At 44.5% G+C, this 24,397-nt stretch overlaps 1 protein-coding gene across 1 annotated transcript in view; it reads left to right on the forward strand.

Annotated features, from left to right (window-relative positions):
* Akap6 (A-kinase anchoring protein 6) overlaps positions 1-24,397 on the forward strand; it is a 451,429-nt gene that overhangs the window by 37,613 nt on the left and 389,419 nt on the right. The window contains exon 2 of the mRNA XM_008850328.3: positions 5,456-5,813. Coding sequence (XP_008848550.1) covers positions 5,490-5,813 — 324 coding nt within the window. The 5' untranslated portion in view covers positions 5,456-5,489. The remainder of the gene's footprint in view (positions 1-5,455; positions 5,814-24,397) is intronic.

A 24,397-nucleotide genomic window follows, 5' to 3' on the forward strand; every position in this document is an offset into this window, starting at 1 on the left:
TCCTGCGCCGTTATTTCAGCTGAGTCCCAGAGGACATGGGTCGGTGCTAAAGGAGGCACAGAAAGAGATGGCAGACTGGTGGTGGAGATGTCCTTGGGAGCCAAAGCCACTTTCTTTCTTTCCCTAAATGCAGATGCATCTTTCCACCTAACAGCCACTCTTCAGCTTTTCCTGTTTAAGAGCTTAAAGCCATTAAGTTTCCTAGCTCTTGACCCTCCAGGAGTCAGAGCGGAGGCAGGAAGCTGGATTTAAAGCTAGGTCACCGGTGAGTTAGGCCCTCATTCATCTGAGTGGGCAGTGTCATCTAATTAAGCAATCTATTAAACATGTTCTGTGTTTTCTTTGCAGAGCCCAATTCTGCTATATTGGTCTCAAATACAAGATGTACTCGAGTTAATTTACTTTTCCTTAATGAAATCAACTGATGAGACAAAAATTGAAACAGTCCAGAGGATTTGTTTTCTTTCCAAATGTCTGTGGGAACAGGCCCTGTGGGGAGTGGTCACTGGAATATTAAAGAGGAAAATGAAGGGGTGGGAAGGACAGTTATGCCCAAGGGAACTGCTCCTCTGTTTGCAAGATGCACCATGCAGTGAGCAGCTCTGTTAATACCTAAATCATAATTTTAGCCCCCTGGAAATCATAACCATCAGTCCCCGAGAGCAAGCCCGGCATAGGAAGACAGACTGCCTTCAGGCTTAGACTTGCTCCGCAGGATGGTGCAAACTGCGCACGTCTCTTCGGAGAAAAGAGAGCGCACCTGCACCGGTTCAGCTCAGCTCGGCTTCCTCAGGTGCTCTTACGTTCTCGGCATTAGGGGCGCTTGGTTTGCAGGGCACAGCGTCCTGGCTCTTCTGACAGGTGACTGGATGCGCTCTGTCCACCGCACACTTGTTTCCTTGAGGTCGCTGTTCGGGCAACTACCCTTTCTCAGTCCACTCATCATTGCTGGTGTGTAAAAGGCCAGCCTGCAGCTGCGCAGGCACTGAGCGTATACCTTAGCCTCCAGAGAGGCCTGGGGAGAGGCCCTCGCAGAGTGAGGCCAGTAAAGGGCCTGCAAAGCTGCTGCCCTGCTGGCTTGGAGCAGCTGACACTGGCTTGTCTCTCCTTTGGCCACAAGCAGAAAGGCAGAGTCTGGGAGAGGAGGAGGAGCCAGAGGCTGGATCCTGAAGAGACCTCAGGAGCTTTCCATTAACAGTGAGTGCAGCTGTCAGAACCTGCTTTTCTGCCCCTTTGTGTCAGAGGGAAAATGACAGGACACAGGAGAGATGGGCAGTTTTGAGGGCCATGTAGCTGGCATCGTTGCCTTTTGATTTGTCCTGAGAACAATCTCCTCATTTAAATATGTCTGTTTATTCAAGTCAAATGCATTTCGCTAACGTCAGGCTCCGACTCAAAACATTTCCACTGCTGGAGAGGGAACAGAACAAGTTCTTAATAAGCAATCAGGGGCATGTTCTCTTCTATTCCTACAGGATAATAGGCGGAGGAGGTAGGAAAAACCGTCCTGCAAATCAAGAGGGGAAAACAGCCTTAACATGGTTGCTTTCAGCTTTTGTGGTTTAGTGCCTCTCCTTTAGATGTGCCCAAAGGTTTGAAGGCTGCTATTTTTAACAGGAGAGGAGATAAAGGGGGTATTATCTCTAATGCTGGGAAGGTGTCCACAGACGGGCATTTGATGGAGGGAGGGAGAGGAGGACCTTGGCTTCCAACACTGACTGATGCTCATCTGTCTCCTCTCCTTGGGGTCAGTCAAAGCTGGGTGGGTACCTATGTGTGCTCAGCCTAATGATTCATTTGTGTTTTCACAGCTGTTATCTAGTGGCTTTTCTCTTTTTTAATATCTTTATGACTAAAAGGAATCTTTTCCTTTATACAATGACTCAAAGGGAAAGTACAAAACTTATATCAAGTAGTAGTGTAGATGTGCTGAATCTCCTGCTATTTGTGTTTAAGTGGAATAATTATTCTGATGAGAGTGATCATGAGTAATCATGGTAAGGCAGGAAAGACCTCAACACATTGTTACCATGATCTCCACATTTTTGAAGCATTTTTCCTTGAATTATAATTTTATCTTTGAAATCAGATCTAATTTTTTTTGTAAAATCCAGAGTGTGGTCATCCATAGAGCTATATTGAAATGTGAAATTGAATTGAAAGTCAAATGTTTATAGTAATTATGTTCCATGAAAATGTGAAATTAATTCATTTTATGCCACTTCCTGAGTTTGCTATACTTAAAACACACACATTCCTTTCTCTGTGGCAAAAGTATACATAAAGAGGCAGGAGCTGAAGTGTGACTTCAGTAAGGTGATGGGTTGCCCAACTGCTCTGGATTGCACGGAGTTCCTTCCTACAGCCCGACTGGTTAACTGTGGAAGCCCAATGTCAAGGTCGAACTTTTGTAATGGAAGATGTTGCTTTGGAAGTCTGCCTTTCAGGTCTCCTGTGCGATGCGATGCTCATCCTGTCCTCTCCACTCACCCTTTTGTTTTGTATTTCTGTCCTGCTTCTCCTCTTTACATGTTGTTAGTCTCAAGTAGAAAACTCTTAGGTGGGAGTCTCTTTCATGGTTATACTTTGGGGAAGAATTAGTAATACCAACTATGTAAATAGTACTTTATACCTTATTTTTAGTGACAGTAATTCCTTTTTTCTACTAAGTGGGACAAATCAGTGATGCTATTTGTGTGCTTTGGTAGAATGGAGAGGTGTCATCTAGTAGTTACACACTCTTAGTGTAGGCAGGAAGCCCCAAGAGCTTTGAAGTCTCTGGATGAGTAAGTGTAAGCAGTCTCAAATCCTTAGGCCCAGATGAGATCTTACTGTTCATCTAGTTCAGTGTTTTCATCTTACAGACAAGGAAACTAGGGCCCAGAGGTATGGAGTGCTTCATCCAAAGTCACATAAAATGGCACCACACGGAACCTGGCACACAGCTGATGGCACTGTGGAAATACAGGGTGAAACATTAATCGCACTGAGCGAATTCTTTGGTATATTCTTTAGTTCATGGTGGGATTCGTATCACTTGATTTAGGAATTTCACAAAAACCTGCAGTCACTAAGCACAGCCCACTAGTTACACAGGGGTCTCGGCTAAGCAGGTGAAAGGGGCCAGTTCATGTGCACCACCGGGGTCTTAGTTATCTCCTCGGCCCAGTGTAGCTTCTTAGAGGATCACTGTAATAGCAAGTGTGTTTTTATTTGTAACCAGCTTTATGACCTTGAACAAGAAAGCTTTGTGTATCAGATTGCTTCTCTAGGGTTGAGATTTGATACTGATCCCCCAGAAGTCAGGGAATTGATTAATAATTTAAAAATGTTTTGGGAAATCAGAGTCAGTCTGAGACCGAGGTGTGGCTTGTGAAGAAATACTGGAGTAGCCTCTCTTCCGGGAGTTGTAACCCCTCCCTCTAGCGAAATTTTGTTATCTTCAAATGGTTTTAGCCAGGTCTAGTATCATTGTTATTTTAAAAATTAAACGTTGAATACAGGGTTTAAAAAATATGGGGTCTAGATTTTTCTTACTATAAGGCAATAAGACAGAAAGCTGTTGAGCAAAGCCTCGGGCGATTCTGTAAGGCAGACTCCATGGGACTTTAAGACACGTGTTTTGCCTTTTGGAAATAACTTCGCTTTAGAAAATTCACTGGTAAACCTCCTTGATTAATTCAAAATTTAGATGCTGAAGAAGTTAGGAAAGAGGAGCTGGACACTGTGGTATTTGCCTGTGATCCCAGCACGTGGGAGGCAGAGACAGGATCAAGTCTGATCAAGTCTTAGGCCAGTCTGAGCTGGGTGAGACCTTGTTAAAGGAAAATACAACAAAACAAACAAAAAATAAAGCAGAAGGAGGAGTAGGACAAGGAGGAAGGAAGAAGGAAGTTAAGAAAGGGTTAGACTGCAGCGTTGGGGTGCTGGGGGTTAGACTGCGGTGTTGGGGTGCTGGGGTGATGCAGGACTAACTTACTCTTGAGGGCTTTGTCAGTTCAGCAAGTCTTAATTGTTCCCTGTGTCCGTTTCCCGTGTGGACAGTTTCATGTTTTTGCCACACTGGGAGCAGTCTTGATCTTTCTCCTTATTTTGCTAGGTAAGAATAACTGTGCTTTTGTTATAAAATGAATATTAAGAATCTGAAGGAATGTGAGCTATTTTCTGATAATCACACTCAATTTCTGAACTTTCAATCAGCCACTTTTCATCTTTGTTAGTAATGAAAGTATAGCTTGAGTGTGTAAAATCGGAAAACAAAGACCAGTAAAATACAAAGAAATCCATTGCCCTTGAGCGGAAGCTGCTCCTGAGACTAGAATTACATCTACTTATTGTACAATATAAGAGCGGGAAAAAAGGGCACCTTATACTAGACCGACCCTAGAGAGAAGGTAAACTTACAGCAGGGTCATTAGTAAATTGCTTTTATCCTAAAACACACCTTTACCTTACTATTTATTACATGCACTTATTATTCTCACCTGTTTGGCCAACATTTTATCTATATATGTCAGAAGAATTTAGTACTCTGAAAATCCTAGAAGCCTCCGAAGATGTCAATGTAACTAGATATTAATGTAGTTTAGGTTTAACATTGATTAGATCTGTTTGACATAATCCAGGCTTTCCACTTTTCAGGAAAGGAAAGTTTTAGAGTTGCTACATGTTATTTATGCCTATAAAAAAATCTTAGAGATGTACAATATCTGAAATCATCACAGTGTTTTGGTAATTAGAATGTCTGCTCCAGCTCTCATGCATTGAGTATATTGGTTTTAGCCAGAATGAGGTTTGGACGCCTACATGGGACAGCCCCAAGTAACTGTTGCTTGAACAAGATAGAAATCTACTTTCTCTTAGACATGAGCAGAGCTGAGGCAGGAGTCAACCATTCTGGCACAGTGGCTCCTTGTCATCCTGTGCGGCCCGTATTCGGAGCCCTGTGCTCCACAGTTCTCTCCCAGGGGCACTCCACAGCATCTCCTGGTCTGAGCTGGAGCCAGAGCTGCGACCATCAAGTCCACGACAAGGGTTGAGAAAAGAGTGAAAAGCAGAAGCCAGAAAAGTGGCCTCCTGTGGGCGAGCCAGCCCTTCAAAGCAGCCCCTCACTGGCCAGAGCTTCGCCACAGGGTCACAGAACTGTAAAGAGAAGGGGGCTGTACTTCTGAGTTCTGGGGAGGAATATTCACAGCCGAAAATCAGTTTTTGTTGTTAAGGACTGAGAGGAAAATGGATACTTAGGTAGAGAGTACCACTGTGATTTTGCATTATGGTAAACTTGGTATTGAGGCCACCATGTCGAAAATCAAGGCATCTCTTTCTGTTTTGGTTATGAGCTATGGTTTCTTAATTTAGCGATCTGGCTGAATTTAGAAATCCTGCTTCTTCTGGGAAGCATCGCTGCTTTATTTGGCGGTCCAGCCTGACTCCTCTCTGTCTTCTTGCCTTTCAGCTGTTTTGGAAAGAAGTGAGGCTCAGACTTCTCCATGTTAACCATGAGTGTGACACTTTCCCCCCTGAGGCCGCAGGACCCAGATCCCATGGCAACCGATGCCTCACCCACAGCCGTCAACATGACACCTACTGTGGAACAGGAAGAGGGGGAGGAGGCCTTGAGGGACTTAGATTCTGAGCGACAGTACGGAAAGCCACCACCACTCCACACAGGGGCGGATTGGAAGATCGTCCTGCACTTACCTGAGATTGAGACCTGGCTCCGGATGACCTCGGAGAGGGTCCGCGACCTGACCTACTCTGTCCAGCAGGATGCAGACAGCAAGCACGTGGATGCGCATCTAGTCCAGCTAAAGGTAAGGCAGGCCTCTGGGCTGAGGTCTCAGGACAGAAGTCTGGAGAGGCCCGTGGTACCTGGAGCCTCTGTTCTGTAATGGCCAATGAGGAAATGTCCAAGGAGAAATACAGTGAAAGGTTTGAAAATAGTCTTCTTGAGGGTAAACATGGATAGATCAATTCTCTTCTGATTTTGCTAACCTGTAGCAGTTATCTAGAATAAAACTGACATTTGAGGATAGAAATAGAACAGAGAAGCAAGGACCCGAAGGGACATTTTTGTTCAATGTCACAGAAATCAGTTTTAGAGAATGAAAGGATCTTAGAAAGTTACAAAAGGCTTAACAAAAGACTCGCAGGTAAAATACCAGGCTGCATGGTGATCACCAGCATGTGTGTGATCATACCTTTCTGTTGAAGCTGATGCTTCTTCATGGCAAACAATGGATTCTACCCTGTGGTGGGGGAGAGCAATGTTCTCCTTTTAGAGGGATCTCTCCTGCAGGGACAATGCATTTATAGGACAAAGGTGCTTTTTATAACACCTGATCAAATGTTCAGACATTTGAAAAAAAATGCCTGTGGCTTCTAGAGCCCTTATAAAAGCTTGGGTGTTGGTAGCCTCGAACTGGAGGTCCTAGTGCACAATGCTGTTCACCTGGGGATCCCAAAACACGTGTTGTGAATTTTGCCTCCCGTAGCCTCTCCTCTCTCCCAGGTCCTTGGGAAGAAGTGTGTAGAGGATCAACCCAAAGCCTTATGTAGACTCTAGTCAGTTAGATGGGATCCTGGAGAAGATTCCTTCCTAAATGTCAGAAATAAAAGGCTCAGCAGATTCTTGGCTCCTGACACCAAAATGATTTACAAGCTGTAACAATCACAGAAGAAAGACAATACTTAAGAGAGAGCACGTTTCTCAGTGCTCAGAGCAGATCTGGTGCGGCCTTTCAGGTTGGTTCAGTGGATCCTGGAAGCTGGACTTCTCCCAGGGTGAACAGACCTGGGGTCTCTCTCCTCCTTTCTATGGGTTCTTGGGAAGAACTCACCAGGGTGACAAGGATAAGACTGGAAACAGTCTCCACAGAAGGCTAGCCCCATTAGCTTCCTACAGCTGGGAGTGTAGGGACCCAGAGCCTCCCAGGGGCGATGCCTAGGGTTATAGTAAATAGAAGCCAGGAGGCACTGCTTCCTGCCTGGTCCTCTGCCACGCCCAGTGCCACCCATAAGTACCTGAAGGATTAGTCTTGTAGGAAAAGTCAACTGTTACCTCCAAAGTCTTTCAGATTTGCACAGGAAAAGTAGCAAATGCTAAAAGAAAATTGGGCGAAATGGAAATAGCATTAGAAGACTCAAGTAAATACACTGTTAATATTTGAAAGGTTTTAAAATATCGAGGCTGAAGAGATGGCTCAGAGGTTAAGAGCACTGGCTGCTCTTACAGAGGACCTGGGTTCAGATCCCAGCACCCACATGGCAGCTAACAACCGTCCATAACTCCAGTTCCAGAGGATCCAGCACCTTCCTCTGACCTCCGTCCATATTGCACGACATGGTGTGCCTACACACATGCAGGCAATACATTCATACACATAAAATAAAAAATATATATATAAAAAGCCTTTAAAAATATCAATGTGTCGGTAGCTTCATTTAATTAGATCAATAATGTGGACTTGAAAAACACATTTTAACTCAGAATAGCGATGCAACATGTTTGTGCAGTCAATGTGCCGAGAGATCTGTCTTTCTCACTGAAGCTGCCTGTCACCTTTGGTCTAGACGCAGCTCCCATCTGTCTCTGTCTGCTCTTTCCCAGGGTGTGGTCTAGCTTCTCTGCTGAGAAAAGAGCTGTGGGAGACATGAAGTCAACACAAGTCTGGTGTAGGCAGTGACTTCTTGGTGGCGAATTGACATTGGCTGACTGTTTCATTCTAGGCTTTATATTAGCACTTTTCTGAGTGCTTGTTTCTTCAAGGTACCTGTCTAAATTCTCTGGGCTGTTCTCCAATATTGTGGAACAACAGAGCCCTTCCCAGTTGAGCCCAGAGTCAACAAGCTCCCATCAGTGTGTGTGGCCTCAGCAATGATCTGTACGAAGGGCTTAGTTCTATATTTTAATATGCTTAGTTAAGTTTCCCCTTGAGTAAACAATATTTCTTTCGTTGGCTAATATATCTACTTCGATGCATTTAAAAATTGAAATATATGTCAATTTTTGGATTTCTGCATTGCTTCAAAAGAATAAAGGGAGTTTAGCACAATATTTTAGTGGCAATTCAACAGGACGGCCTTGTAAAACAGCTCCCAGTTGAGAGCCGTGGGAAAGCAGAGGGGCAACTTGACACCCACAATTTTGGTTACTTACTCACTTTATTCATTTACAGTGAAAAGCAATCATCCTGGGATGGGAGTGCTCATGACTATAAAGACGACCTAGGTGTAGAGAATTTACAAATTTTTATATCCATTCCTATGTTTTCCTAGTGAAAACTCCATGTGCTGGACAGCTTTAGTGTCGACTTGACACACCTGGGTTGAGGGAGCCTCAGTTGGGGCATTGCCTCTATTGGACTGGCCTGTGGCCATCTCTGAGGGGCATCTTCTTGATGAGTGATGTGGGAGGGCCCGGCCCACTGTGGGTGGTGCCACCCCTGGGCAGGTGGGCCTGTGTTGCATAAGAAAGCAGGCTGAGCAGAGGCCAAGGGAGCAAGCCAGTAAGCAGTGTTCCTCCATGGCCTGTGCTCCAGCTCCTGCCTCCAGGTTCCTGCCCTGAGTTCCTACCTTGGGCTCCCTGATGAACTGTGACCCGGGAGATGTAAGATAAAGAAACCTTTTCCTCCCCAAGTTGGTAGTGGTCAGAGTGTTTTGCCGCAACAATGAAGAAACAAACTAGGACACTCCAACTTCCTTTTTTATAGTTTTAATTTTTTTATGTGTATGATTGTATTGCCTGCATGTAGGTAAGTGCACCCGTGTTGTGCAATGCCCAGTGGAGGTCAGAAGAGGGTGTTGGATCCCCTGGAACTGGAGTTACAAATGGTTGTTAGCCATCATATGGGTGCTGGGATTCGAACCCAGGTCCTCTGCAAGAGCAGCCAGTGCTCTTAACCGCTGAGCCATCTCTCCAGCCCCAGCTCCAGCTTCGTGTGTCCTTAAGAGCCATTTCAAACTGGATATGGCTATCCCAGAGCGCTCAATCCTCCCCCATGTTCCCAGTTTTGGTAAAAGGGAGCACTGTTTGCCTAGCCAAAGCATGACTTTCTACATACATGTATGTCTCTCAACAGCAAAGCCATCGCCTCAACGTGCCCTAAGTTCATTCACTACTGCCCAGCATGACTGCAGCCATCCCAGCAGGCCGTGTCATTGCTTGTCTAGGCTGCGTAAAGCCCCTAGCTAATCTTGTATCCCTCCCTACCTTTGGATATGCCTTTGCAGTTTATTCTCCATTTGGTAGCTGTTGGGATCTTTGAAGAAGGTGAATCAAGATGTGGTCTTCATTTGCTTCCTATTGGACTTTCGTAAACTAAGACTCAGCTCTCGTCCTGTGGCTCCTCACTGCCCGCCTCTGGCCATGGCTGCTCCTACCTTTCCATGGTCTGTAAAGCTCCAGGTGTGTTTTTTAAAATGTGGAGCTAGTTCTTGCTTTGTTGCTTCCCCAGTTCCCTTTGCCCAGACGCTGTCTTCCCGCGTGGTATAACGGACTCTGGCTCCTCATCAAGCTGTCGGTGAGAGGCACAGGCAAGTTCCAACGTCTTGGAGAGGGTTGATCAGAGGTTGGGAGCAAGGTCAGGCCCGTTCTGTGTTTGGTGAGGGATAGACACAGAGACATCTGACTTGCCTATGTACCTCATGTTGCCCTTATGTTGCCTGAAGTCTTTTCTGAATGATCATCTCCACCATCACATCATTGTATAAGTTTAAAAATACTTCATTAAGAAATATTTTGGGGAAATGCTTGGAGCAGGTTCTGCTAATGGTCATACATCAAATTCTCACACCAGCAATTCCTGATGCTTACTCTTAAAATAACCACCTCCTTCTCCTAGCCATTATTGGGTCCAGATACCATTTTATTTACTTTAAGTTGTTCTTATCAGTAACTGCAGTTATACCCCTTCTTTTTCTTTCTTTGTCTTTATTTGTAAAATTTTAGTTGAACTTTTGTGTATTTCATACAGAATATCTTAATCATCTTTATACCTTCTCCATTAGCCCCTCCCATAGCCCCCACACATTGGAATTCACACATTCCGTCATTTGTGTTAAGGCCTATCATGTCAACTTAATGTCCCCAGATGTCCCTCAATGCAAGTTCGTCCACCGAAGTCTAGTCAGCCTGTCTAGAATCCCTCCCTTTGAGAAGATCAGCTCCCGCCTGGCACTGCTTCTTGTTACACAGCCTTCAGCGGTACTCACGGACTCATGTAGGGATATCGTACGTGTAATTTTTCGGAAGGTTTTTGAACTAATATAATTCCCTCTGTTTTTTTTTTAATACTAGCTAGGTACTATTTATGTCTCCTCTTTCTCTCCCTGTCTTATCCTCCCTGCCCCCTTCCCATTTAAAATGCCCCCATTTTCCCCATTTCTTCTTGATAATTTTTGTACGCTGTGGTCCACCTCTCTTGAGCACCTCTTCCCTGTGTTCCCATAGTTGTTTGTATCTCCCTCCTTCTCCAAAAGAATCCCCAAATTACACAGGCTATTGCTGCAGTCCTTGACTCCCTCCACAGCTTGATGGTAAGACCCTATAGCTGAAGACAGGACATACTTTGGACACAGGATTTGGAGCAATGGAGCTGTACTGATCTGGAAGCTTCCTTCCCTGAAGGCTAGCTCTCATAGCTTCAGAGAGCACTGCACAAACTGGTAAGGAAGAACATCAATCAGTGATCCAACCCCAGCTTCAAGGCCTAAAAACCACAACAATGACCAGCAGAGCAAACGACATTGGTGCAGCTGTGGCACTTTTATCTTGTGGACACAGGATTTGGAGCAATGGAGCTGGTACTGATCTGGAAGCTTCCTTCCCTGAAGGCTAGCTCTCATAGCTTCGGAGAGCACTGCACAAGCTGGTGAGGGAGAACATCAATCAGTAATCCAACCCCAGCTTCAAGGCCTAAAAACCACAACAATGACCAGCATAACAAACAACATTGGTGCAGCAGTGGCACTTTTATCTTGGGGGTAATCAACAGCTACCTAATTGGAGTTAAAGCCCATCAATGGGAGGAAACTCATGTGCGGTACTGTAAACCTAGCCAAATACACTGTCTGGAGAGGTCATAGATCTTAGAGAAAACCCAAAGCTCTCATAGCCCTAGGTAAATGTAATTTCTTACTATGTGCAAAATATGGATCCTTAAGTTTACAGACAAGTATCCCAGTCACCACCCATCAAATTTGTTTTTTTTACTGACAGAGATTATTACAGTTATACCACTGGTCACACACAGAGACTGTGAATTGCCCAAGCCTAAGTGACACGTCTAGGATGCAACCTCTACACGTAAGGGTCACTGAACATAGAACAAGGGATGAAGAGAACACAAATGCATCTTTCAGTTCTCATGATCGAAGCTCCCTCATCAACAGAGGGCCAGGAATGCAAAAGGCCACAAGTGGCCAAAACACAGAGAATAAGAGTCTGCCGAGTATGGGTCCTTGGACAGGACTTCTATATTGAGGCTCACCCACCCAGGGCTCAGGGATCACTGTGGAAGAGGGGGTAGAAAGAGTGTAAGAGCCAGAGAGGAGGTGCATGACCATATGGAAATGGTCCTACAGGCACCTGAGCCCCTTCTCATACAAACCTACAGCAGTGGAATCAGCGCGCACAAGACCCATACAGACAGGCAGACAAAAACCCAGCACAGAACTGTGGAAACGAACAGCAAGCCCCAGTCTTAGTCAAGGAATCCTTAGCAGCTGATTACTGCTGGGTGAGGAAGAGCTGATCTTGAAGGGAGAGACTCTAGATAGGCTGACTAAACCCCAGTGGATGAACTTGCACTGAGGGATGTCTGGGGACACATGACAGGCCTTAACACAAATGACAGAATGTATGAACTCTGAGGGGGCGTATGGTATGGGATCAAAGGGGAAGGGGAAAGGAGTATAAAGATGATTTTATATATGAAATACACAAAATTCAATAAAAATTAACTAAAAGACTCAAAATACTCATACACATAAAATAAAAATAAATCATTGAAAAAAAAAAAGATCATCACTTCTTCACCCAGCAGTAACCAGTTGACAATAATTCTTTGACTAAGGTTGGGACCTGCTGTCCATTTCCACAGCTCTATGCTGGGTTTTTGTCTGAGTTTGCATGGGTCATGTGTGTGCTGATACCATGGCTGTAGTCATATGAGAAGGGTCCCAGGAGCCCGTAGGACTCTGTTCCCACATGGTCGTTCACCTCCTCCCTGGCTCTTACAACCTTTCTGACCCCTCTTCTACAATGGTCCCTGAACCCTGGGTGGATGGAGTTTAACACAGGAGTCCTGTCCAAGGACCCACACTCTGCAGACTCTTAGTCTCTGCGTTTTGGCCATTTGTGGCCTTTTGTGTTCCTGGCCCTCTTGCATGAGGGAGCTTCATTGATGAGAACTGAAAGATCATTAGTGTTTTCTTCATCCCTTGTTCTATGTTCCCCGAGTCTTAGGTGTAGAGGCTGCATCCTAGATGTGCCACTCAGGCTTGGGCCGTTCACAGATAACCCCTGTGTGTGACTGGTTGCGGAACTCTGTAATTAAATCTCCGTCACTGTGGAAGCTGGATCCAGGCACTCCGAGGCCATCCGTCCGCCTTTGTTTCTCTTGGGGTTTCACCTCAAATGTCTAATTCTCTGCTGTATTACTGTCGTTTAGGACGGGGCAGCGTACTACGTACGGGATTGGTCCATGCCTAGGATTGGATGGTTTAAGCCAGTTCTTCATGTCCAGTGTCTCCTCTCCCCGTAAGCAAACTTGCTTTCCACACATGAAGAAGGCTGTTACTCCCTGAGAATTAGACTCGGACACAGGCATCGAGTGAATCAAGCAAGGTGCACATGTGCTTGGGACACTGCTCTCCCAGTAAGTAGGGAGAGTCTGTGAATAGGGGGTTCCGAAGTCTTGGGGATTTTGCCTGGGGAATCTGCCAAAGAGAGTCTCCTCTTTTTGTAGGTGGCTGTGCTTGTCTCCCTCTGTTACCCTTTTTTGTTTATTTCATTGGCAATTTTTTGGGTCAATAAGTAGACGTTCAAGAGGCTGGGAGATAACTCAGTAAAGTGCTTGCTGTGCAAATGCAAGGATTTGAGTTTGATCACCAGAACCCACATAAAAATCTCGGCACATGTCCTTCTAATCCCAGAGCTGGGACGACAGACAGGAGGATCCCTAGGTCTTGCTGGCCAGCCAGCCTCGCCTAATCTGTGAGCCCCAGGTCCCAGCGAGAGATACTGTCTCAAAAAACAAAGTGGACGTTTGCTGATGAGCGACAACCAAGGTTGACCTCTAGCCTCCAGGCGTGCACACACACAGGTACCAACACAGGAACATGGACACACAACTTTGCTTAGCCCTGGTCATTGTGTCAATCTTAAAGTTTCTCTGCTGGACATCACTCTTATCGCCCTTCTTTCCAAATTCTTAGTGGAAAATTTTACTGTCGCCTCCAGATTGAACTGCAACCATGATTATAAAGTTCCCACAGGGAGTGATTGTTCTTAAAAGTGAACAAAAACATTAAAAAAGCACAGAAATAATGAAAAACACTAAGTACTTTTCCCAGTATTTTTAAAGCCGAGTGTGCAGTGGACACACTTTTGCTTGCTAGTTCTGATACGCTTTAGTAAGAAGCATAAGACAACAGTTGAACTGTTTTTAGAAACTCACTCCCCAGCCCCGCCTGGGGTTTAGAAACAGCACTGTGCAAGCAAAGCAGACCAAGAGCCCAAAGCATTTTGACTTCAGCAGAGTCCTCAGGCTGTAGGAATGTGCTCGGGTGCTGGACCGGCAAAAGCAGCCCCTCCGCCCCTCCGCCCCTCCGCCCCTGGAGTCTGCTCAGGGAGAACGCTATCCATATTCCTGAAGACGTCTGTAATAGCAGGAAAGAGGCAAGGCTCAGACTAGCGGTGCAGCGGGTTAATGAACCGTCTCGAAATGACTTACTTGGAATCAATTCCTGTAGATTCTACTTTAAACTGCCTCCACATAAGATCTTTCCTCTCCTCTCTGTCTCTGTGTCTGTTTGTCTTTGATTTACAAAGACAGAGCGTTGAATAGAATCTTTGTTTACAAGATGTTCTGATGGGCCATACCAGACTGTGATGAGCCTGACATCTGGGAGTTAATCCAAGTACCCGGTGGTTGACTCACATGGGGATTGAGGGCTTGCTGGGAAAAAGGCTTGCATCCTCTCCACAGTTGGGATTTTCCATCAGATGGTCCTGATGGGCTAACGATGGTGGACTTCTAGCGAAAAGGGGCTCCTAGGAGAGGGTTCCTGGTCACCGTGGGGGCCAAGGGGCTGAGCCAGTGTGAGGGACAGGAAGTGCGGTGGTGGGTTGCAGCACTGTCCCAGCCCTGGAATTGTTGTGAGCAGGTACCTGGGCAGTGTGGGTACTGACTAGGGAGGGAAAAAGGTTGGGGACGTGATTCAGTTGATTTCCTGAGTTGTGCTGTCATGGAGTTCTGGACCACTGGGAAAGACTACCCAGACTCAAAAAGTTCTGAAACAGCCGAATTAAGCTTTCACAATTTTATTAGAATTTTAAAGAAAAAGAAGTCCTCAGGGCAGGCGAGCTGGTCATCTTGGCAGCTGCCTTGAGGAGGTGAACGGTGGGAAGAAAGAAAGCCATGAAGACATGCAGGGTTAGAGCCTACGGGAGGTCAGACACAAGGCTGGCTCACGGCCACATGGCTGGGAGAAGGAAGTTTTAGAGAAAGTAGAAATACAAGATGCTAGGGGCAGCCCAAAGCCCTTAACACAGTAGGTATTCCTCCCGTCTATTTAGCATAACCCACCTTCCTAAGGGTGGTCCTATGACCAGATGACTGACCAGTTAAACTTACTTAAAATGGAGGTGCTGGGGTATTCCAGCTGAGCTAGACTTGTCCTTTGTTTGGCAGAGGGAAGACTATTCTTTCCCCTGTTGTAGGAGCTTAACAGTTGAGCTCTGACCAAGATGACAGCTGTGGACTCCAGGTCTGATGGTGAGCAGCAGCCAAGGTTGATTGTTGGGTACGCCTAGAACATTTTATGTTCGCCCAGAAATTCTTGATAAACACACTTTGGAGTGAAGTGAACTTCTTGGTCAGAGGCTTGGAGGACTCTGCTCTTCACACCAGCGGGACCTCATGCTAAAGCCTGCAGCATTCAGTCCCTACCGTCTGAGTAAACACAGCCCATTTTAAATGGGGTTTCAGGGAAATAGACATTTTCCTTCTTGTCTCTTCAACCATGATTTTTTCCAGAACAAAGTCTCAGCCATATTAGCAGGTTTTGACATCGATGTAGAGAGCATACTTAAACAGTGAGGTAGAATAGAGCGAGAAGTTTGTAAAACTTGGGTTTATAGACATGCACAAATGCTTGGCTTATGCTGTAAGTGTGTATCTTTCTCTGAGTCCAGGCCAGAGCAATTTGATAATTACTGTTTTAGACCATTCTTAAATATCCTCAATATCATTGCTATCTACTCAAATTTTAGGATATGTGATGCAACTAACCATAATCTAGTACTCTTTTGTGCAACATTATTGGCCTTTGTACTTAAATGGGCTCAAAACTTACATGAAATGTCCATGAAATTGCCAAACCTCAGGGGTTTCAAAGATGACTCTACTGGCAGATATGAGAACTAAAAATTTTATCTTCCCAAAGCACAAATCTTTTGCTGGGCTCTCCTTTTTGATTGATGTATACTATGGTCTGAATGTGCCTTCTGAAAATTCATTTGTAGCACAGCCTGGCACCACCCTCATAAATAGGATTCCTAGCCTTCTAGTAAAGGCACAGGGAGCTGTTTCTTCTCCCAGGTGAGGATGCAGCTCACTGGCCAACTTTAGAGCCCCCAGGCCTCACCAGAGGCTGACTTTTTTAGTGCCTTGATCTGGGGCTTCCTAGCATTCAGAATTGTGAAAATGTATATTATTTGTAAAGTGCTTAAAGAACCTAGACAGCAGTTGTCAAATGTCTTGGGGGTGTCCTTTGTTTTTTAAGGTAAAGTCCCATGTGGCTCAGGCTGGCTTCAAACTCACTAGGTAAAGAAGATAACCTTGAATTGCACCTCCCAAGGGCTGTGATTACAGACATGGTCATCATTCCTGGCACAAGTGTGGTTTCATTGTGGTGTTTATTAGTAGAGGCGGTTTCCTATAACTAGTGCGTAGAGCATGTGATAACAGTTAGTATTATTACCACTAGCCAGCTTGGACAGTTTAGCAGACTTTATTTCAAAGTAATTATTTTTATTTTTCTATTTTTACTTTTTATTTATTTATTTTTAAATATTTTATTATTTTTATTTTATTTGTATGCGTGTATTGTCTGCATGCAAATAAGTGCACCCGTGTCGTGCAATGCCCACGGAGGTCAGAAGAGGCTGTTGGATCCCCTGGGACTGGAGTTATGGGCAGTTGTTAGCTGCCGTATGGGCGATGGGATTCGAACCCCGGTCTTCTGCAAGAACAACCAGTGTCTTAACCACTGAGCCATCTCTCCAGCCCCCAAAGTAATTTTTTTTAAAAGAAAAAAGTGTGCCGTGACTGGTGGTATTGTTGAAGGGAAAGGTGTTTGTCTAGAATGTACAAAGCCTTGGCTTCAGGTCTGGTGTGTGGAGGCCTCAGTTCCTTCTCTTGGCTGCATAGTAGAATATTCCAGGAGGCTCTAAAAGCACCTGCTGTCCTGGCTGTGCTGCCATCCAGCTGCCTCAGAACCTGGTGAGACCCGGGCATCAGTCTTCACGGAGCTCTGGATGACCCGGCAGATATTTTGAACAGGGGGTTTAGATAACTCTTGCTTTTCCATAGATCTCCCTTCTCCCAATAACACAGCCATGGATTTAAAGTCACAGTTTGAGGAAGAAAGGAATTCTTCAGTTTTTCAGGCAACCTCATAAAATTGAGAAAACTTTCAAAAGTGAGGAACGGCATAAGTTTGTGCAGACACTAGCTGACGTGTTTTGAATGTATCCTATATTATTTTCTTAAAATTTTAAAGAGAAAAGAAAAAGCTTGTGTTTCTCTCGCATTTGTTGGACACTATTTTGCAGATGGGCTGAGGCACAAGGCGGCTCATGGGTGGCTGTACAGGTTCCATATGAATGGCTCCTTTTGAAGTTGTGCTGCGTACCACCCACACAGCCTCATGGAGCCACTTTGAACAGGGAAAGAAGATGGTCTGGGCAAAGAACGCTTTGGTCCTGAAGACAGAGGGGCCGTACTAAGCTTCAGCTTGGTGGCACCTTTGGAAGACCATGAAAAATAAAATATCCCGGAAGAGTCTGGGCCTCATAGAATAGTCATATCTGCAAATGTAAAATGCTGTAAAAACCTGTGTCTTAGGGTGAGTTTACAGGGGTGTGTAAGGTGATCTGGACAGGGGAGAACCACGAGAGATGTTATACGCTATGTTCTGTTATAGGTTAATGCACCAATTTTTATCGTTATTTGAATAAGTCACATTTGCCAAGTGCATCACTGAATGGAAAAGGAATTTCTTCTCCTGAGGAAGAAGAAACAGATCGGTCTGTGGTCCACAGGATCGTTAGAGTCCAGGGAGAAGACCAGGACTTCCTGCATTTTCCCCTTTGACCCAGAAACTGAATTTCTGTCCAAGCCCGTGCAGGGATTGTCAAACAATAGTGTTGTAAATGTCTGCAGCACAAACTGTTACTTCTGCGAAGGGAGCCAGTGCCCACCAAAGGAATTCCTCTCTCAGTGGTGAGAGCCAGGCACCCGTGGCCTGAGGGAAGGAGCACTTTTCATAGCGGTCTAACCTCCAGCCCTTCAAGTAACGCCAACGAAGTCAAGGTCCTTTTTGTGTGTGTCTAGGCACCTTCCCGAGTGCTTTTAGAAATAATATTTTAACCACAAAATTTACCTCCCTTAGCTTCCGAGTGCCCTCCCAGATAAAGTACAGATGCGTAGAGGTGGACTGTCAAGCTTCAAAATCGAGATCGAGCCGGCCAGATGTTCCTTCTGACATTTCCCTTCCCGCACCTCTGACAAGCAGGCCCTTTCAGAACCCCAAGCTTTGCAGTACAGTTCCTTCTCTCCCTGGGAAATCACTGTGCTCTTTACCCAGACCCTCTCTGCCAACAAAAATTACTACACACCCTTTGAGTGACAGCTAAATTGTCACCCACTTGGTGAAACTCTCTTGCAGGTCAAGTTGGTGAATCTTTGGAAATCTGTGGATTCCCCCCATATTTTCCAGTAGTGCCTACTTTAGCAAGGCCGTGAGAGACACTGCTGGCCCTGTTAGGCCCTGTTGGGAGGAGTCTGCTTTTTCCTCCTCTGTCTCTGGTGATACATTGTATGACTTTGAAGTAGGGTAACAGCAATCAACACAGAGTACATTTCCTTTGATTATTTTGTTGATTGAAAACAAATCAGTATTCTTATACTTGTGAATACTTGAGAGATCTTTAGGTGAAATTAGTTCCCACACCTAGAAATTTGAGACTGTGCATACTTTTGTAGTTTGTCCTAGAACAGCATCCTAGATACTTTACACTTGAGGGGTGTCACTTGGGGGAGAAACCCTTACTGTAAAACTTCTGTTTGCAATTTTAAATTTGCTGAATATTTAGAGGTAAATCATTGTGATGTCATTGAAGAATAGTTTACTACAAGAAAATACTAAAAGATATTTTAGCTAGAGTTTTCTTCTATTGTATTTCATACAGAAAAAGGTAGCGTTTGTATAAGAGCACACACAAACCCTTCATTACCGTGGAAAAAAATTGTTAGACTTCCTTCTGGACTTTCTGATTTCCTGCATTCTATATAAATGTGTTAATTCTGGTAACTTACACTTGAATATGTAAACCTACTGGATTATGGTCTCTTAACAGTAAGGTAGATAAATCAAGGTGGATTTGATCTCTGCTCAGATTGATATAGAAGATGGCATTATTTTGTGTGCATATGGTTCTGTCTTTTTTTCCCTCCTTTCTTGTGGTCTGCATGCGTCTCTTTCCTGTTACTTATAAACCTGAGTGTCCGTAGCCTTAAGTGTAATCTTTCTTTTCATTTTTCGTAAATCACTTTGTAGATGTTTAAAAATATGTTAGAAAAATGAGGAATTTTCTTCTCAGAGCTAGTAGGCATCTGTTTCAATGTTGTTTTGTTTTTGATTTTCAGAGCCACTGGGCTTAGCTTCTTCTACTGATCCACAGGCAGCTATATATTTTTGTCTGTCGCAAGATCATAAATATGAATAAATATTCCATAACTGTTTAATGTGGTTATCCTAAAATCCAACACATCTTTTAAGATGCACATCCATAAATGTGTTGCAGGTTTCCAGAACAAATTTACTGAAGTTTAAAGCATAAGACTTTATAAAGACCGTGCATTTATGTAATAGAATTTTATACTTTCTTTCATTTTAAAAAACCAATGTGGTATATTTTATTCCCCATCAAACCTGAATTCTTTCGTTTGCTTGTGATCTTTCATTAACATTTTAAAGATTAGCCAAAGATGGCTGCAAAGAATCTTATTTCAAATAGAAGCATTTTTAAGATGTTCATTTTCTTCTTCATTATGGAATGACAGTAACTAGACGGCGTTGAATGAATTACACAGTCACAGCACTTCTACATCAAGAGATCAAGGCCTGGGCCCCAGTCCAGAAAACCCTCCCTGTGTCCTGGTTTGTACGGCTCGTGGGTCCTGTGCTCTACCTGTAGCTTAGCACTAGTGCCGACAACCTGAAATTCTTATTTGCTTTTGCATATGCCGTTCTCTAATCTTTTCATGCAACTCTGAAAGCTTTCTAAGGAAAAATTCTCTTATCTCGTCATAAAATTGCAAGCACTTTTTTTTTTGATGCATTGAATGAGCGTTCACATTATCTTCTTAAAATTTCCCTCCTGCTCCTCCCAAGAATAATATTAACATGCCAAAGAAACCATAGCTTCTGAATCATGTTTCAGAAAAATAATAAAATGTATTCATAAGCATTTTTAAATTAGTATAATTATTTGCTGAGACTTTGGAGTTAAGGGTTGGTCAAAGCAAACTAAATTTTGGTGACATGAACTCAGCAAACTTTGACATTTTTCTTTTCCTCTCCCCCCTGCCCCGACTCCCCTTTCCTCTCGCCTTCCTTTGATCTTTTTGAGACAGGGTCTCCCTGTAGCCCCAGCTGGCCTGGAACTCTCTATGTAGTCCAGGCTGGCCTTGAACTCACAGAGATCCGTCTGTCTCTGCCTCCCGAGTGCTGGGACTAAAGATGTGTGCCACCACGCCCAGCAATATTTTTCTTAATATGTGGTATTGATTGGTTTTAATTAAATTTCAGCAAAGACAACAAACTGTAAAGTTTAATGGTGTTGTTTGTGGTAGCTTTTGTAGTTTTTTGCAGTCACGAGGTTCAAACATAGGCCTCATACATGCTGGGCAAGTGTTGTACCACAGAGCTAGATCTCTTGGCCCAAATCTAATTAATATAACCCAAAATTTGGACCAAGTTAAACCTTGGGGCCCCCCTGAAAGTCCTTATCAGTTCAAGTCATGAACTGAGGAATTCATTGGCGAGAAAGTCAATTTCTGAATCTACCTCCATCTTAACCCAGTCGGCCGAGGCTGCTCACTTCCAGAGTGTTCTGACAGCTCTTCCTGTAGCTTCACAGGTTCAAGCAGGTGCGCAGAGACGCTTAACTGTGCTGGAAGTCTCCCAGGGCTCAGGTGCTTTCTGTGAGAGGAGAGCAAAGGGGAGGGGTGGGAAAGGATTGCCCTATAGTTTGATTAATGATGTGCAGAACCAGAGGTCATCTTTCCAGGGAGGGAAAATGTCTGTGAAGTTGCCTGTTTGCCACCAGCTCCGCAGATTCCTTTTGTTCTCAGCTGCCTGGACCAGAACCAAATCTTTGCTGACTTTGTGCTGTGACAAAGCCGCATTAAACAAAAAACAAAACTCAGTTTAATTATTTATAAAACTAGGGAACTAAAGGGCCTCTCTACCAAGAATGTTTGTAGAGATGAGTAGACGCACCATGAGCGAAGGTCAGCTTTGGCAACTTTGTAGCCCTGGCCTGCAGCTCCTCTACATCTGTTTGAGGGTCTTAAGGTTGGTCAAAACTTTTACCATTCAAATGATACTAAGTACTAAGCAGTTACTTGTCTAAAGTCACACAGCTAGAAAGTGATAGAGCTAGAAATAAAAACTGGGTCTTTCTAATCCTACTCTGTTAATCTTTTACATATTAGTGATATTTTTGAGAATGTGATGAAACCTATATATCATTTCACATATATGCCCATAACATTTGGTAGTCTATTTCAAGAGACTCTGTAAAACCCACTCCCAGGGGACTCCAAGTTAACACAACATGTGACGTCATGAGCTTCTTCTAGTCACTGGAGAAGAGAGAGAAAAAGTACTTGACTGCAAATTGCACAGTTGTGTGTTCAGTAGAAAGTAACCATCTGAAGTCTTTGTATTGGGTTTCTTTCCTGGGGCTCTGAGAAGGCCTGTGGTCTTTGGAGTAGGAGAGAGCCTCACCTTGGAAGAAGAACGTGCACACTCGGGCACTAGGGCAGGAGGATCCAGAGTATGAGGCTAGCCTGGGTTACACTGCCAGATCCTCTCTCAAAGCAAACAAGCAGACAAAAAGCATTAGCTTTCTAATCTGTTCACTGTCTGAATTCCCCTTGCCCTCTAGCAAAGACCGTCTATGCTTAGACATAAAACATTAAAAGTAAATGACACTGGGTTACATAATACATTGGCTTTCACAAGAATAAACACCAGAGGTTTTTGAGGCTTTTTTTTTTTTTTTTTTTTTTTTTTTTTTTTTTGATCTTTTTAAGACAGGGTCTCCCTGTAGCCCCAGCTGGCCTGGAACTCACTATGTAGACCAGGCTAGCCTCGAATTCACAGAGAGATGCCTGCCTCTGCCTCCCAAGTGCTGGGATTAAAGGTGTGTGCCACTGTGCCTGGCCTTGAGAATTTTTTTTTTTTTTTTTAGGAAAGGCTTTAAAAAATTATATTCAATTATTTATTTGTATGTGTGTGTGTACATGAGAGAGACAGAGGCAGAGAGATAGCACAAACCATGGCATGTATGTGGTATTTGAAAGTCAGGGAACAGCTTGTGGCAGTTGGTCCTCTCCTTCCTCTATGTGGCCCTGGGGGATGGGACTCAGGCTATCACACCTCTGTCTAATGAGCCATCTCAGTATCTCATAAAGCCTGCTCCTCCTCCTCGTCCTCCTCCTTTAAACACTCTAATCTCATAAAGAATAGGTAAAAGGAAACAGCTTAACTTCTGAAGGAAGCCTTGCCTGTAAGGTCCCAGGTCTTTTTTTTTGAGATAAGGCCTCCTGTATCTCGGGCTGGCCTTGAGTTTGTTATGTAGTGGAGGATGACCCTGAACTTTTGATCCTCTGCCACTACCTCTTGAGTTCTGGGGTTGTGGATGTGCACCCTATGCCCGGTTTATGCAGAGCTGTGGTCTGCAGAAGGAGCTAAGCCTGTGCTGTGGGATTCAAGGCTTTGTGTGTGCTACTGCAAGTGCTCTTCCAACTAAGCCACATCCCCAGCCCTAAACTTTCTGTTTTAACCTTGGACACAATTCAGATTGAAGAACCGGACCCCACACATGAAGGCCATAACACACAGTCGAAAGTGTTCTGGAAACTGGCTAGTGACTGTCTTCTTGGGTTTACAGGGGGTGTTGGGATGCCCTGGCCTGCTTTGTGGATGGTGGCTCAGTTAGTTTAAGTTGCCTCAGAGTTCAGGAGCACCCCAGGAGCAAAGAAAACTTGCTGTTTCATTAATATTAACAGATCACAGTGCTGAAAAGGAATTCTTTGAACAGTGAGCTATCATCCCCGCCCTCTGCCCACCAGCTGGCGAGCACCAAGAGCACCAAGAGCCAGGCCGAGGGGTGAGCGCCAGGCTGAAGGCGGCAAAGCCTGGTTCTGGCTGTTTCTGTTAGTTCCTAGAGTTAGACACTAAGTGACACAATGACGCCTGAAAGCCTGAATTTCCTTAGCTCTAAACACCCTAGCCTTTGATAAAACTGAGGAAGTCCATATGTAGAACTCTGAAATCTCAGGATCACGTAGGTGTTAGTAAATCCTAATTAGGACAGTTTTCCAGACAAAACACCATCTGCTGCTTTTGTGACTGTGGCGTACAGGTGAGTGTGTGTGTGTGTGTGTGTGTGTTAGATCTCTGGCAAATTACATGTACTACCAGTCAAACATAGAGTCTTGTATGATTTGCTGTTAGACATTAAAACACAATAAAATTAGCCTTAATTAGCCATACTTACAACAAGAAGGATGTATTTTGTTTGAATTTATAGTCAACAGAGTATGATGACATTAAACCTGATTTTATATCATGTTAAAAATGCTAGTATAGGGCTTGGTGGTCCATGACTTTAAACCCAGTACTCAGGAGGCAGAGGCAGGTAAATCTCTGTGAGTCTGAGGGCAGCCTGGTCTACAAAGAAACTCTGGTCTAGACAGGACTACATTAATGAGAACCTGCCTCAAAAAACCCCAAAAACAGAGTCTGGAGAGATGGCTCGGTGGTTAGGAGCACTGGCTGCTCTTGCAACGGACCTGGGTTTGGTTCCCAGCACCCACATGGCAGCTAACAACCATCCATGACTCCAGTTCCATGGGAATATGACACCCTTTTCTGATCTCTACAAGCATTGCACACCAGGGGTGCACTTACATACACGAAGGCAATACACTCATACCTCATACACATTAAGTTTAAAAAAAAGGCATGGTCTCACTGTGTAGCCCTTACTAGCCTGGAACTTTGAAGACCAGGCTGGCCTCAGACTCATAGTGATATGCTTGCCTCTGCCTTCCAAGTGCTGGGATTAAATGTGCATGGCAAAGATTGGTTGGTTGGTTTTGTTTTGTTTTTTGAAAGTCTCACTGGATAATCCAGGCTGGGCTTGAACTCAGAGTAATCCTACTGTCTTGGTCTCCCAAGAGTTAGAATTATAGGTGTGAACCATTACATCTAAGAAGTCATTTGCCTGTGACTGCGGCACTGTGTATGTGTGGTGGTGGTGGGGTGGGGGTGACAGGAGGATGACTAGGGCTTGCTGGCCACCAGCCTAGCTCCACATTCTGTGAGACCCTGTCTCTGGGGATACAGTGGCGTGTGATAGAACAAGACACCTGATAGTCTTCTCTGGCCTCTCTTCATGTACCTGCACACACATAAATGTAAGCATACATCTCTCTCTCTCTCTCTCTCTCACCTCCACATTCTGTGAGACCCTGTCTCTGGGGATACAGTGGCGCGTGATAGAACAAGACACCTGATAGTCTTCTCTGGCCTTTCTTCATGCACCTGCACACACATAAATGTAAGCATACATCTCTCTCTCTCTCTCTCTCTC

Source organism: Nannospalax galili, unplaced genomic scaffold, assembly GCF_000622305.1.
Source record: "Nannospalax galili isolate Female #2095 unplaced genomic scaffold, S.galili_v1.0 scaffold725, whole genome shotgun sequence".
Taxonomy (NCBI): Eukaryota; Metazoa; Chordata; class Mammalia; order Rodentia; family Spalacidae; genus Nannospalax; species Nannospalax galili.